The following is a 14,899-nucleotide window of genomic DNA, read 5'->3' on the forward strand; positions in this document are numbered from 1 at the left end:
GCTGCGTCCGGCACTGGGAATTCTATGTCAGTGTGTATGATGCCCTTTCTCCCTGGGTCCTAGCGCCCGCCAGATCTAGCCCCGCCACCTGGGAGCATGCCCAGCAGAGATGCCGCGGAAGCGGGCTCTCTCCCAAGAGGGCCATGCCCCCGCACTCAGCAGTGCGGGGTGCTGCTACCCCGTCTCACAAATTAATAGGATTGTGTGCGATAATTTGTCTAAGGACTTGTATTTTTTTCTAAGGACCGGTACTGGGGCCGCGGACCACTATTTGGGAAACGCTGCCTTAGGCAATGAGGGCCTGATCCAAAGTATATTGGAGTCAATGTGAAAAGACCCAGTAGTGTCTAAGGCAGGGGTCTCCAACCTTTTTAAGCATGAGATCACTTTTTTAATTTAAGTGCAATCCAAGAGCTACCTCAAACCCAAATACCTTTGCCCCGCCTCCTTTATACCCCTTCTCCAAGACCCTGCCCCTGCTCACTCCATTCTGCCTCCCTCCCCCATCCTCCCTTCCTTTCATCAGGCATGGGCAGTGAGTTGGGGTGCTGGCTCTGGTCTTGGATTAAGGGATTTGGAGTGTGAGAGGGGCTCTGACCTTACCTTGGGGAATACAGTTGGGATTTAGAAGGGGGTTCTAGGTGCAAGCTCTGGGAGGGTGTTTGGGTGAATGGGTGCTTGGGGCTGGGGCAGGAGCCTGGGTGCAAGAGGGGGTTCATGACTGGTGTAGGGTTTCAGGATGTGGGCTCTGACTGGGCTCTGCTTACCTCAGATGGCTGCTGGGTGGTGGTACAGTGAGGCTAGGGCAGGCTCCCTGTCCTGGCCCTGCACCACTCCCCAAAGCATCCAGCACTCTCCATCTCAAGTCCCGATATGCCCCCTCTCTGCTCTGTGGTGATAGGATACAGGGTGGGAGAGGGGGCAACTTGACATCAATGCCTCTCTCCTCCCTTCCCTGCCCTGCACAGAAAGCAGGAGGCTCCTAGGGGTGGGGGAGGCAGCTCCAAGGCAAAGGTAAGGAGTTGTGAGGCAGTGGGGGGAGAGGCAGCTGAAGTGCCTGCACTTGATAGCTTCTTGGCCAAACCAGTCAAGATCACCTGTCAGAAGCTCCAAGATCTACCAGTAGATCCCGATCTACTGGTTGGTGACCACTGGTCTAAGTAACATTATAATAGAGGCTACCTAAAAACTCACAAGAGGTTTTTTTTTCTCCACATAGTTATGTTATTCACACTCTACTTGTGACTGTGCAGAACTGCTGGTGAATAGTAGGTGGGAGAGAGAAAGGAGGACAGAGGGTTGTGCTGAGAGAAATGAGCTGTTTTGCTGGCATGGGGGTGGAGCACATAATGAAAAGGGGGGCAAGATTTTACTGCAGTGGATTGGATCTCAGGCTGGGTTATAGAGGTATGGGAAAAGAGTTGAGATTTGCAGCTAAGCAGCCAAAGGGAGGGACTATCAGCTGATGAGTGCTATGGTAGTGCAGTAGTGAGATTGTGTTCTGCAGGGGTACGTCTACACAGCGGCGCTATTTTAGGATAATGTCCATTATCCCAAAATAGCATTGTGCACGTCTTAACAGCATGCCCATTATTTTGAAACAATTTCAAAATAACAGGAGGGTTATTCTGGCTTCCTGTAAACCTCATTATATGAGGAATAAGTAAGATGCTGGAATAGCGCTCTATATGTAAACAGTGCCACATTTTGAAATAGGCTATCTCAAAATAAGCTACACAATTTGCAGAGCTCAAATGGCATAGCTTTTTTCGAACTATGTGTGACTGTGTAGAGGTACTCCAGGTGAGCAGTATATAAATTCAGGAAGGAAGCGATAGACTGGCGGAGTGAGAAGGAGAGGAGGCATCAGATCTGGAGGGGAAGTAATTTATTCCAAGTTACAGCCAAAATAAAGTTAGGCTGTGTATTAAGTTAAAATATTAGTTTGGGGGTATGCTGAGATGGTTCTTTCCTTTTGCTTTTGATTACAGCTCCAACATCCCTTCCAAACTCAACCAAGCAGAGAAATGCACCGTAAGGGACTGTAAACAAGGAAGAGTATTGGAAAAGTACATGTAAATTGTATGCAACTTGGCCTCAGTGAATTTTGCAATAGATTTTCTGAAATGAACAAGTTCAGTACCTGGCCAAACAATGCGCTGCACAGGCTGTATTCCATGTCTCCATGGTGAACTACAAATCATGAAATTAAATAATCATCTCGAGAAATGTTTGCTGATTGTTCTTTTAAAAAGGAGAGGTTTTTTATTGCCTTGCACAGAGAGAGGGTGGGGGGACATAATCTTCTGAACCTGGCGAGTTTGGGATCTACGGGGAAGGTAGCTCAAACTCTGAATACTGGGGGGGAGGGTCCCTTCCACGTTAATCCCTAAGCTTTCATTCCCAGCAACAATCCTTGCGAGATCTACTTGCCCCTTCAGCACTCTTACGCTTTAGCCTTCCTTCAGTGCAGGTGAATGCAAGTGACATAAGGTATCCTTCTACAAACAGTATGAATGTACAACTGCTTGTCATTCTGGTTCTGAAGAAAATGCCTCTGGTTGATGAGCACAGCACTCATAAATAGCCCTGACCATATGATGTTGACATTGCAAGGTTTCTGCAGATTCAGGGAGAGATGGAAGCATGCCACATCTGCTCCACTCCTCTTTTCTCCTGTTTCAGGGAGCTTTCTGACCCTTCTTTTCCCTCTTCCCCCATGCTTCACAGTCAGCGGAAAAATCAGGAATTAATGTAGAATTTCAGATTCTTATTCTCGTGCTGTTGCTAATGGGTGATACTTCCCTCCCTAATATCCTTTATGCCAGAAAAAATTATGCATTAAAGCAGTATTTGATGAAGTTATTTAAATCAAACATGATATTTGCTGGAAACTGCTCTATGAGGGAACACATAATAATATGTGACTTTGTTGTTTCACTCTGCATCCCAATTAGGGTTAAGAAAATGCATTTTATTTGCTGTTCTAGCAGAGGTGTCTCAGAATCATGAATGAACCTTTTTATCATTACACTGCCAGAAAAGGGTGAATGCAAGGCACAGTATTCTCACCCAGAGTTGGATGGGATGGAGCAGGGTGTGTTTCCCTTGTCTTACATTATAATTTGTCTTTATTTTGTTCAAATCATACATTGTGAACAGCTGCACCACTATAAGTCTTCAGTTTACTGTAGATGTTGACTTCTATCAAAGGAGTAGTTCTCCCATTGCAGTTGGTTACCCACCTCCTGGAGAGGAAGTAGCTAGATTGACAGAAAAATGCTTGTGTTGACTTAGTGCTCTGTCTCAGCAGTATGGATTTTTCAAACCTCTGAGGGATGTAACTATACTGATGAAGTGTATACCAGATGTTAGCTATTTCTCACACAACATGTAAGGCAGCAGGCTCAGTGGGGTCTGATTGAATTCTTTTTTCAATGTTTTTATCAGTTATTTTAATATTGGTTTTGTACAGAACATTTTTCTAAGTTTAACAATGTAGTCAGTTGTTCTCATATTCTGGTTTTAGTTCTTTCATTTCCTCTTTAGTTATCTAATGTATGGCTTGGTTGCAATAAATACATAAATACTGCAAACTGCATTTAATATACAAAATCATTGCACCATTCTACAACAGTTTTACATGCTAGATAGGATTAAACATATATCATTTGAGCATTATTTATTTTTATTTTATATCATTTTCCCTCATATGTTCACTTATCTAACACAATATGTTTTCTCAGAGTTGTTTTGATGCTTTACTTACTCTATAATTATTCCTTTGTAGCTAGTTTAAAGGACTTGGCTATTCTATTGTGAGTGATGATTATAGTAGCATAATAAATGTTAAAATGTTTTTTTAGCTAAATATTTTGTATTAGAAAAGAAGGCTTCATTATTTTTTTAATTTTGTTTAGGTTTATTTTTTTATTCTATAGAGATGATTTTTCCATGTCCTTATGGTCCTAATGAAAACTTGATTTATACCTTAATTTTTCTTCAGTTTAAACCCTCTAGTCACTGATATTAAAGACTTCTGTCACCAGGGAACAGAGGATTCTATTTAAAATCCATTAGTATTAATCCATAATAGTCTGGAAGGATATCTTGACTGTTAGAAGCATGAGATACAGCATCCTAAGGCACAGTCCAATTATTCTGCATTCATCCAAACCTAAAATCATATGATTTTAATCAGGGACAAGTTTGATTAGAGTCCAGGATAATAGTGTTTTATATTGTATTTAAAATGAAACAAATCCGTATAAAATAAATATACTGTGACCAAGAATTCAGTCTCTCCAATAGCAATGATTTTCATATTTGGGAAAAATATAAACTTGTCCATTATAAATGCTTCTGAATGCATACACCAAAGAAACTAGATAATAAAATATTTATACTTTTAAATATAATAATCTCCCCTACAATCAGTAAAATGAAAATTTGCTGTGGTATTCATGTAATAGGAATTATTCATAGGATTCACTTGCTTGTGAGAACAGATCCTAAAAATGAATGTTGAAATTTTTTCTTGAAAAGTATAGTTTACAAAAGTCTACTATAACACCTTGGTTCTCAGCTAGTGATCGGTCTATAACCTAGAAGTGGATTGCATCTCCGCTGTGATTGCATTGTGATGCACATAGTTTCTGGCAGGGTGGGTTTCCCTGATTGCCCCCCTACAGTGTAATCAAATAAAGCATGAAAAAAATGCTTTAAAAACTCACCAAATGCAGGTATCCAGAGAAAAGCAAGCAAGAAAAAACACTCTGGATTCAGAAACAAAGAATCAGTTGTGCCCAGTGAACCTGCAAAAAGAGGTGCTAAGTGGACTGAAATGAATTCATTAAAAAACTATTTGAAGAAACTATGCCTTAAAAGACATTGTATTTTATTAATTACTGAAATAGTGTGATATGTTAATACAGTTTCAAAATACTAGGTTTTTTAAACACGCAGGTATGTATTATGTCTGAATCTATATGTAAATACTTGCAGTTTGTTGGCAGTCATAACTCTGAATGTAAATTGAGTGTCTAACTTATAATGATGGAATATTACAATAAGACTTTGAAAGTGATAATTATTTAGACAATATAACTGAGAAAATAACTCCACTAAGTATATTACAAAAAATACACATTCATATGTCAGTGAACTTCTATAGCTGATGTATTACTTTTATATTCCCTTTTACTTCCATTTGATTATTTAGATTAAAATAACTATCATCAAAGAAGGTGACTCAATTCCTTTAACTTTTCGTGAGTAAAATTGTAGGGAGAAAACACGGCTAGTACTCACTCTATTCCTGGAATATAACCAGCAGCCAAAAAGCTATATCAAATTGTCTCATCTCTTAGTCTTTTCCTGTTCGCATTTTGTTTGCATTTTTATTTGAAGATTTCATATTAAATACAGGACTTTTGTTCAGATTCTAAATACTCTTTCTGCTTAAGCAGCAAATGTTAATACACGGGAGTTTTGCAGTGCTTGTAAGAAAGTAATTATTGATGTGTTTATGATTAAATTCATACTTCTATAAAATATCTTACTGGTATTAGGGGAGAAACTGGGATGAGGGGGAAATATTCCTGGTCCTCAAGGGAGACTTAGTTGTAGATCTCTTCTAATTTCTGAGTTTACTCTCTGAGGCTATGTCTAAACTGCAAGCCTCTTTCGAAAGATACTTTCGAAAGAGCCTCTTTCGAAAGAGAGCGTCTAGACTGCATGTTGAACTTTTGAAAAAGCGGCTTGCTTTTTCGAAAGAAAGCATCCAGTGAGTCTGGATGCTCTCTTTCGAAGAAGCCCTATTTACATTGAAGAACGCCTTCTTTTGAAAGAGGAACTTTCGAAAGAAGGCGTTCTTCCTCGTAAATTGAGGTTTACCGCCATCGAAAGAAAAGCCGCGTTCTTTCGATTTAATTTTGAAAGAACGCGGCTGCAGTCTAGACGCAGGCGAGATTTTTTCGAAAAAAGGCTACTTTTTTCGAAAAAACCCTGAGTCTGGACACAGCCTGAGTCCTAATATAAAATGTCACATATTTTGTATTTTTACAATACACAATTCTCTATATTTTGCAAAAACCTGAAAGGCAGGAAAATTGAAGTTAATTTATCTATAGTCATGCTAGAGTAAAATCAATGAGGTTATGTGGTAGAAATGATAAAATGATTTTATTCTTTTCTAACGTAAGAACTGTAAAAGATATCCTATACTCCCTAGGAAAACATGCAGTCAATTTCCCTTCCCTCTTTGAGCTAAAGCTCTTGAAAGGTAGAGAGGGTTTATATTTTAATCCCTCATTGTTTACAAGTATTAGGTACATTTATAATAATTCTAACACATACAGTGTAGGGAGCAGTAGAAAATAGGCTTTTTTCTTCCTGCACATTATTTTAAATGTTTGTTTTTCTTTTTACTATTCCAAAGGATTCTAAATTATGCAAAAAGCTGGGTCAGTCTATCAATACTAGTATAGTGTAAAACTGCTTATCGGTTAATTTTAACCTCTTGTCCACATGTGTAAGATGTTGGAACTGGAAAGCAATAACGTGTGCAAATTCAGCACAGTCGAGAGAAAAATACAAGAAACATCTAGTTACAGTTTAGTGAGTTCCTGACTTACTGTCAAGTATTATGAGTCTTTTGCTATAGTCATCTAAATAGCAAGAGCACCTAACATCTTCCATTGTCCCAAATAAAGGATTTTCCCTGAGGATTTGAACCAGTGCCTTTTTAAAAAACGATTTGTTCCCCAATTAAAGCAAAATATAATTTGTCAAATTTGGAATTTGTAAAATAGTAAAACTATTAACCATATAGAAATCACATGGGATATGTTCTAATACTGTGAACTATACTATTCCAGTTAATAAGGGAGAGAATGTAAATATAGCATTAATCAATGCATAACTGATTGAAGTAAATGGTATAATTCCCACAGACATAAATGCAGCCATCATTTTTCCTATTCTGTTATCTGCTCCTCTATCAAAAATAGAATTCAAGTAAATTTAGCTGAAAAGATTTTAGACTCATGTACTTGTAATAATTATGTTCCCAATCCTACAATTTATAATGCGTGGGCAGACTGCTGATTTCTGTTAAAGTCAATGGGGTTCCACAAGAAAGAACCAGTTCTGCTGCATGTTGTAAATTGGCACCTTACTTAATTCAGTTTATTTTCTGTGTTATGTTTTGTTTTAATTAAGATGGATGTGCTGGGGTATTTGCCCCACACTGGGCTCTAAGGGGAATGGAAAGCAGCCATTTAGAGAAGGGCTACCAGGAGCAACCAACCAGGAAAGGGCAGGCCCATGTAAGAAGGCAGCTTCTGTTACTCCCTGGAGCTTGAGGAGGGAGAAGCACAGGCTGCCATGCAGGCTGAAGGCAACAAACAACTTGGACAGAGCAATACTGCAGAGACCCAGGGAGTTGAAGGCAGATCTTCATTGGCTGCAGGGAGCTGCAGACTAAGGCCCTGAGACAACAGCAACAAGAGTGCCAAGACTGTGTGGAAGTGGCCCGGAGAGATCCACAGAGGGGATCTTCAGGTATTGGCCATAGGACCTGAATTAGTGGGCAGGTCTCCTTCTCTGCACCCCCTCACCACTGAGGAAGTGGCCAGATGTTGGACTACAGTTTCCACTTTGAGAAGTGCCTGAATCATCAAACTGTGGTATATATGGCCTCCTCTTCCCCAAAAGTGAGAGCAAAGTGTATTTCATAACTGGGAGGAGGGAGCTGGAAGGGAGAGGCAGGGGGAGGAGAAGCTCAGGGTTGGGGTTCTTGCCAGATCAACTTGATTTTCGTGCAAACCTGCTCCTGGGTTCGCATGTGGCATTTGGTGGCCAGGCTGGCAGCTTTCCTGCCATAGATGGCTGTGTTCCTCTGTCTAGTGTGGAGATCATGGATGTTGGGGGCATCCCCCAAACCTGAGTATGGTCCACCCTCATCTCTGCCCTGGACCAGGAAGGTGCCCGCCTTCTCCGGGCCCTGTCAGGCTCCTGGGAGCTGGCAGACTGCTCCTGGGGCGCAGTGGAGGGCTGGCTGCCAATGGCTTGCTGGCTCATGTTTTGGGGCCACTGGGTCAGGGTAGGGATTGATGGCTCTGGGCTGGCAGGCTTGGAGCTGGCACAGGCACTGTGGCCAGAGTCTGCCCCTTTAAGGGCTCCGGGGCTGTGGGGAAGGAGAAGAGTTTTCCTGGTTTGGCCCAGAGTGGCCACCAGGGGAAATGGCTGGAGGCCCCGTATTTCAGAATAAGCATCTACACAGCGCTTATTGTGAATTAGCTAATTCGAGTTAGGCATTATTCCTCATAGAATGAGGTTTAACTAACTCAAATTAAGCACCCTACTATTTCGAATTTAATTTGAAATAGCAGTTTGCTTGTGAAGGCGCTATGGAAGTTAATTCGGAATAACAGCTGTTATTCCGAATTAACTTTGATGTGTAGACATACCCTAATATTTAACTTGTGGTCTACTATGACCCCACAATTTCTTTCTGTAATATTTCTTCCCAATCAGTTACTTCCCATTCTGTATGTGTAAAACTGATTGTTCCTTCCTATGTGGAGTACTTTGCATTTTTCCTTACTGAACTTCATCCTGAATACTCACAGAGAGGTAGCTGTGTTAGTATGATCTTGGTAAAACAAAAAAGCAGTCATGTAGTACTTTAAAGAATAACAAAATAGGTTATTAGGTGATGAGCTTTTGTGGGGCAGACCATTTCCCTAGTTTGTCCAGATCATTTTGAATTATGACCCTATCCCCCAAACCACTTGCAACCTCTCCCTGCTAGGCAACATCTGCAAATTTAATAAGCATACTCTCTATGCCTATTGGTCACTTCAGTTGTATATTAGGTCTGTTTTAATTTGAGTGTTTTTTATCTGCACTCAGAATTTGCACCCAAAAATATCAGCCCTCTATAAGAATGACAATGGAAAAGTATACCATAGTGTACCATGTAACTCCCATCCCAATATTATAGTATCTGTTTAGCATCTGAACATGCCCATTGTGAACTAAATGTTAAGCTAAAGTCTGTGTAGCTTATAAAATGCTATGCTTTTTCTTCTGACTGATCTGGGTGCTGTGTACTTTACTAAACATTAGAGTACTTTACTAAACATTCCCACTGCTCAAGAGAAATAGACTAGCACAGTGCAAGGATGTAGCCTCATATCATTATATTGTTAATTTTAAAAAGTATTTAACACACAATTATTTTGCTAGAATTAAAATTAACTACACTTTTGAAATGAAAGAAAAAATGTGCTTTGTGGACTTGTTTGTTTTTAAGGGATGATTTACTGGGTAACGTTCAACAATTCAGTAATTTATAATGGGCTTCCCATTGTTGCAAGTGTATGGCATTTCTCTTGTCTCTTCAGGAAACTTGAACATATATGTATATGTATTTGAATATCCCGTGCTTCATTAGCAAGTTCCCAGGCAGTCGCTATTTTGGAAACTGACTAGCCTGGAATAACTGCCTGCGTTTACACGCGGCAGTGAAATGGGAGTTTGAAGTAAACCCCTAACTCAAATTAGCTGTTACTCCTCATGGAATGAGGTTTAACAGCTAATTCAAGTTAAGGGGTTTACTTCGAACTCCTGTTTCACTGCCACGTGTAGACGCGGGCAGTTATTCCAAGCTAGTCAGTTTCCAAAATGACAACCACCCGGGAACATGCTAATGAAGCACGGAGTATTCAAATCCTGCGCTTCATTTGCAATATTGGTCACCCTCATCAGCCTCCCTAGTTCGAACTAGGGGGCTAGTGTAGACGTACCCTATTATATCAACTCTTAAAACCTGTAGCTACAGTTCTTGACATTGGAATATGATGATTGTTGTTTGTACTTTTTGTTAAAATATGCAAGTTGATAACAAAAATAAGATTGAATCTGAAGTGCTAACATTAGAGAGACAAATATTAGAAAATTATTCGGCTTATCATATCTCAGGACAATATCCTGAGAAAGTACTAATAATCTGTAACCATTGTTGGAAGTACTGAGACAAATTCCCTATCTCCCACAAAATGTCATTTCATTGACAGAGACTTTATTCTAGCTGGTAATTACATTGGCCAAGGTATACATTTATACAGAAATGTGTGTCTTCTTTCACTCTTATTTAAAGACATTTTTCATAACCACTGATATATTAAACAATACCATTTATTATGCTGCACAAGTCTTGAGTTTCTCTATAAATATTAAAATCAGTTGGTATCGTGATTAAACCTATAGTAGTTCTTTATTAGTAATTCTTTTGCTTAAGGTATATATATTTCTCTGATACAATGTTTCAAAATAAGAGGAGAAATGCTGAATATTAGTTATCTTTGTAATAGATTTGTTGCCCTTGAAAGTAAACCAGAAACAATTATTGACTACTCATAGCTGTACTTAAGCAGAGGCAATTATATACTATATAAAGAAGTTAATATATTGTTTAAAAAGAGTCCATAGCAAATCAGATTTGTGTCTTTTTAGGCAGAACAAGACAATGGTCATCCACTTCCTGCCTTTGCCAATTTACATATCGAAGTCCTGGATGAGAACAATCAGAAGCCTTACTTCACAGAATCTCTGTACAAGGGATTTATTCTGGAGTCCTCCCCAGTGGGCACAACCATCTCCGACAACCAGAATTTAACTTCTCCACTACAAATCATAGCTTTGGACAATGATGTAGAAGAGGTGTGTTTCTTTTTTACTGGACCATCCTTATGTGTTTTTAAAGTTTTCATAAAGGCTTAAAAATGTCCACTTTTAAACACTTTAAAACATTGTGACTGTAGCCTTTGAAATAACGTAAATTATCATTTATATACAGTACACCATATGCAACTAAACAGTTTGTTTTTATTCATTTACTTATTTATAATATAGCAAGTAATTTAGTTAATGAATTTGAATTACTGATCAGTAATTTTTTTTTTTTTAATTTGTTCACTATTGGAGAAATTATTTGTGGAGTCATTTCTGCAGATAATCTTGATCTATAGTTTTTACATGAGTACTTCATTGTGAGTAATCAGTATCTGAAATTTCAGTCGTGAAGGTTCATTTTGATTCTGCCTGCCAAAAGGTTTATATCATGATACAATGACTGACAGGTTACAACGTGTCATTTATATTTCCTGAATGTCTGAATGTTTCCAAATTTCCAGTGGAAATACTTTTCTGAGTTAAAGTGTCTTTGGCTACTATTTTGTAGTACTTGATTAAAATTTGCTGTCCTTGTGAACATTCCTGCCAGTGAATTTATTTCCATGTATATTTTCATAAAATAAACACAGAAATAATGCCGAGCTGGGCTTTTATTCAAACAAATTTTCAGGTATTTATTTAACATATTCCTCAACTCTGAACACTACAGGCCTGATTCAGTACTGAACTGATCCATTTTTGTCAGTCTTATTCCAGTGACTGAGTAACACAATGATGCTTCAGTCCTATATGTCTCATAGGGTATGTCTACACTACCCCGCTAGTTCGAACTAGCGGGGTAATGTAGGCATACCGCACTTGCAAATGAAGCCCGGGATTTGAATTTCCCGGGCTTCATTTGCATAAGCGGGGAGCCGCCATTTTTAAAACCCTGCTGGTTCGAACCCCATGCAGCGCGGCTACACGGGGCTCGAACTAGGTAGTTCGAACTAGGATTCCTATTCCGAACTACCTAGTTCGAGCCCCGTGTAGCCGTGCTGCACGGGGTTCGAACCAGTGGGGTTTTAAAAATGGCGGCTCCCTGCTTATGCAAATGAAGCCCGGGAAATTCAAATCCCGGGCTTCATTTGCAAGTGCGGTATGCCTAAATTACCCCGCTAGTTCGAACTAGGAGGGTAGTGTAGACATACCCATAGAGACAAATCTTTCAGACCAAATTTTACCCTAACATAAGGGGTTACAACTTCCAGAAAGGCAAAATCTTGCTTACACCAATCGTCTCTTCTATAAATGTAGGTATAAAGTGCTAAATTCTGCCCTCTATCTTTAATAGAAGTTCCATTTGCTTATATTGAGGTTGACTTTGGATTGAAACATTTATATACTTGAACTACATGGCCTATTAGAAAAGGTTACATGTGCTCTTTAGTCAGAACTTGGCAAAAGATAGGGTTTCACAAACCCATTAGAATATTTTTGGATTTAAAGGATTAATCTTTTTTAAGTTTGTTTTAAATCACAGTTGTTTTAAATTATCGCTCTTTAAGAATAATCTAATTTTAAAGCCTCTTGTTCTAAGTAAAAGCTTAGCATATGTAAAATGTCCTGTTCAAATGCAAGCCTGTCCTGCTTTGTACCATTGCAGCAATGTTTTATCAATTTTGTTTTGTATTGTTTTGAGGGGGGAAATGTAACAGCACAGAATTTATTTTGCAAGGATCAAAACCAAATGTACCGATGTCTGAAATTAGTTTAGAACTCACAATATTTTCAGGAAGAACAAGGCATAAAATTGGGATTGAAAGCAAAGAAAAGAAAGGGAACATAAAGATTGAAAATAATTTAAAGAGACTGAGATTTTAAGGTAAAGAGAAACTTCAAGGTTAAAAGAGAGACTGAAAATGTCAGTGTGTAGGGAAGTGGATATAGATTTAGCTGTAGCATTTTAGATAGGCCCAAGAGGAAAAGGATGTTAAAATGCAATTAGTTGATAAGCGCTGCTCTGCAGAGCCACAGTGGAGGTATCTCCAGGAGCCAACTTGAACTGGGACTGAGCAGTCCTAGCTTGTGCCGGCCCCAGAGCCACCCGTACTGCGGCTCTGCATTTTAAAATGCAGAGCCGCAGCAATCAGCATGAGCCGGGACTGCTCAGTCCTGGCTTGTGCTGAGTCGAGCAGCCCCTGTTCATGACGGACAGCCCTATCTACCGTGAACAGTAGCTTTTCCAGCACAAGCCCCTGTCTGTGCTGCTCATGGCCAGCCCTGGCCACCACGAACAGGGGTTGCTTGGTGGCAACAGCCCCAGCCCACTGGGACCCCTTCACAGCAGTGTCCCCTATTCCCCCCTCTGATACAGGAAGCAGGGGTGTCAGGTGGCACCCTAGAGATGGTGCAGGGGGGTACCGGCTTTTAAGCTGGCTCCTGTCCCCTCCTTTGCTGCTGCTCAGTGCCTCCTGTGCTCCCTATGGCACTTCTGCTTTTGAAATGTACAAGAGCCCTACAAGCCTGAACCAGACCCCACTCATGCCATTTCCCCTCTGTGCCTCTGCCTCCCTTGCTCTCTGCAGAGATGGTGCTGGGAGGAACTGGCTTAAAGCCAGTTCCCCCCAGTACCAGCTCCTGCTCCCCCTCCTCTTGCTGCCTCTCTCTGATAGAGGCAGTAAGGGTGGGAAGTGACTAGATGAGTTGATACTCAACTATCTGAAAAGTATTTAGTTGTTTACATCCCTAGGAGGAATAGGAGGCTTCAGAACCTGAAGTTCTGTTTATTCATTTATCTGTCTATCCAAGGATGGGGGCTCTTGTGCATTTCAAAGCAGGCATCCACATGCAGCCCCGAGTCTGCGGGACTTACCGCTGGCCCCAAGCTGTACGCGGAGTTCCACATTCCTCCTTTGAAATCTACAAGAGCCCCAATGGAGGCTCTTGTAGATTTCAAAGCAGCAATGTGGAAGTGCCTATTGACTAGTCGACTAGTCAAAATTCCGTCGGCTAGTCAGTTAATTGCATTTTAACATCCTTAGTTGTGTTGTCTTTCCTGAGTGCGGTTTCAGCCATGTGAACTAATGAAGGAACTTTGCTAGTTTACATATTGCCCATATTTTCTAAAATAATACTAAACAGGACATAATTTAATGATGCACCTTAAATTAAAAACTAAAATAAAAGATCCATTGCAAAATTAACATGACAGACAAACCCCTGGGTACAGTAATTTGATTATTTGAAATTAATCAGCTGATAATTTGAAAACTTGGGAATATTAATGAACACTGTTCCTCTCCTTAGAGTATAAAGCTAAGAGTTACAGTTAATAATAGTTTGTAGTTCATAAGCTCAGATATAGAACTTGAGTATTATATTAAGTATTCATCATATAGTTGCCTTCAACATTATTACCTTCAAGGCAAGGATTAATTTTATGAGGCAGAGCAGCTAGATCACCAAGTTCAATGGTTATACCCAGAGCAGGTCTTCATGATGATCTCCTAACATAGTTTCCTAGTAATTCTCCCCTCATGGAACAAACAATTTCACACATACAGAATGGAAAGTGATTATCTAGGAAGGAGTACTGCTGAAATGTATTTAGGGGTCATAGTGGACCACAAGTTAAACATGAGTCAACAGTGTGACACTGTTGCAAAAAAAGCAAACATGATTCTGGGATCCATTAACAGGAGTGCTGTGAGCAAGACACAAGAAGTCATTCTTCCACTCTATTTTGTGTTGATTAGGCCTCAATTGGGGTATTGTGTCCAATTCTAGGCACCACATTTCAAGAAAGATGTGGAGAAATTGGAGAAGGTCCAGAAAAGAGCAACAAAAATGATTAAAGGTCTAGAAAATATGACCTGTGAATGAAGACTGAAAGAACTGGGTTTGTTTAGTTTAGAAAAGAAAAGACTGAGGGGGATGATAGCAGATTTCAAGTATCTAAAAGGGGGTTACAAGGAGGAGGGAGAAAAATTGTTCTTCTTGGCCTCTGATGATAAGACAAGAAGCAATGGGCTTAAATTGCAGCAAGGGAGGTTTAGATTTAGGAAAACCTTCCTAACTGTCAGGGTGGTTAAACACTGGAATAAATTGCTTAGGGAGGTTGTGGAATCTTCATTACTAGGGATATTTAAGAACAGGTTGGATAAAGAAACCCTTACTCAAGATCACTCCCCAGAACTCCCATGGAGCCCTTACTTTG

At 39.9% G+C, this 14,899-nt stretch overlaps 1 protein-coding gene across 18 annotated transcripts in view; it reads left to right on the forward strand.

The window, feature by feature from the left end:
- The window catches only part of PCDH15 (protocadherin related 15), a 1,467,631-nt gene that overhangs the window by 1,074,308 nt on the left and 378,424 nt on the right, over nucleotides 1-14,899 (forward strand). For all 18 annotated transcript variants that reach the window (XM_075935032.1, XM_075935037.1, XM_075935036.1 and 15 more), the window contains one exon: nucleotides 10,522-10,728. In XM_075935032.1, the coding sequence (XP_075791147.1) occupies nucleotides 10,522-10,728 (207 nt within the window). The remainder of the gene's footprint in view (nucleotides 1-10,521; nucleotides 10,729-14,899) is intronic.

This window comes from Pelodiscus sinensis, chromosome 8, assembly GCF_049634645.1.
Source record: "Pelodiscus sinensis isolate JC-2024 chromosome 8, ASM4963464v1, whole genome shotgun sequence".
In the NCBI taxonomy this organism is placed as follows: Eukaryota; Metazoa; Chordata; order Testudines; family Trionychidae; genus Pelodiscus; species Pelodiscus sinensis.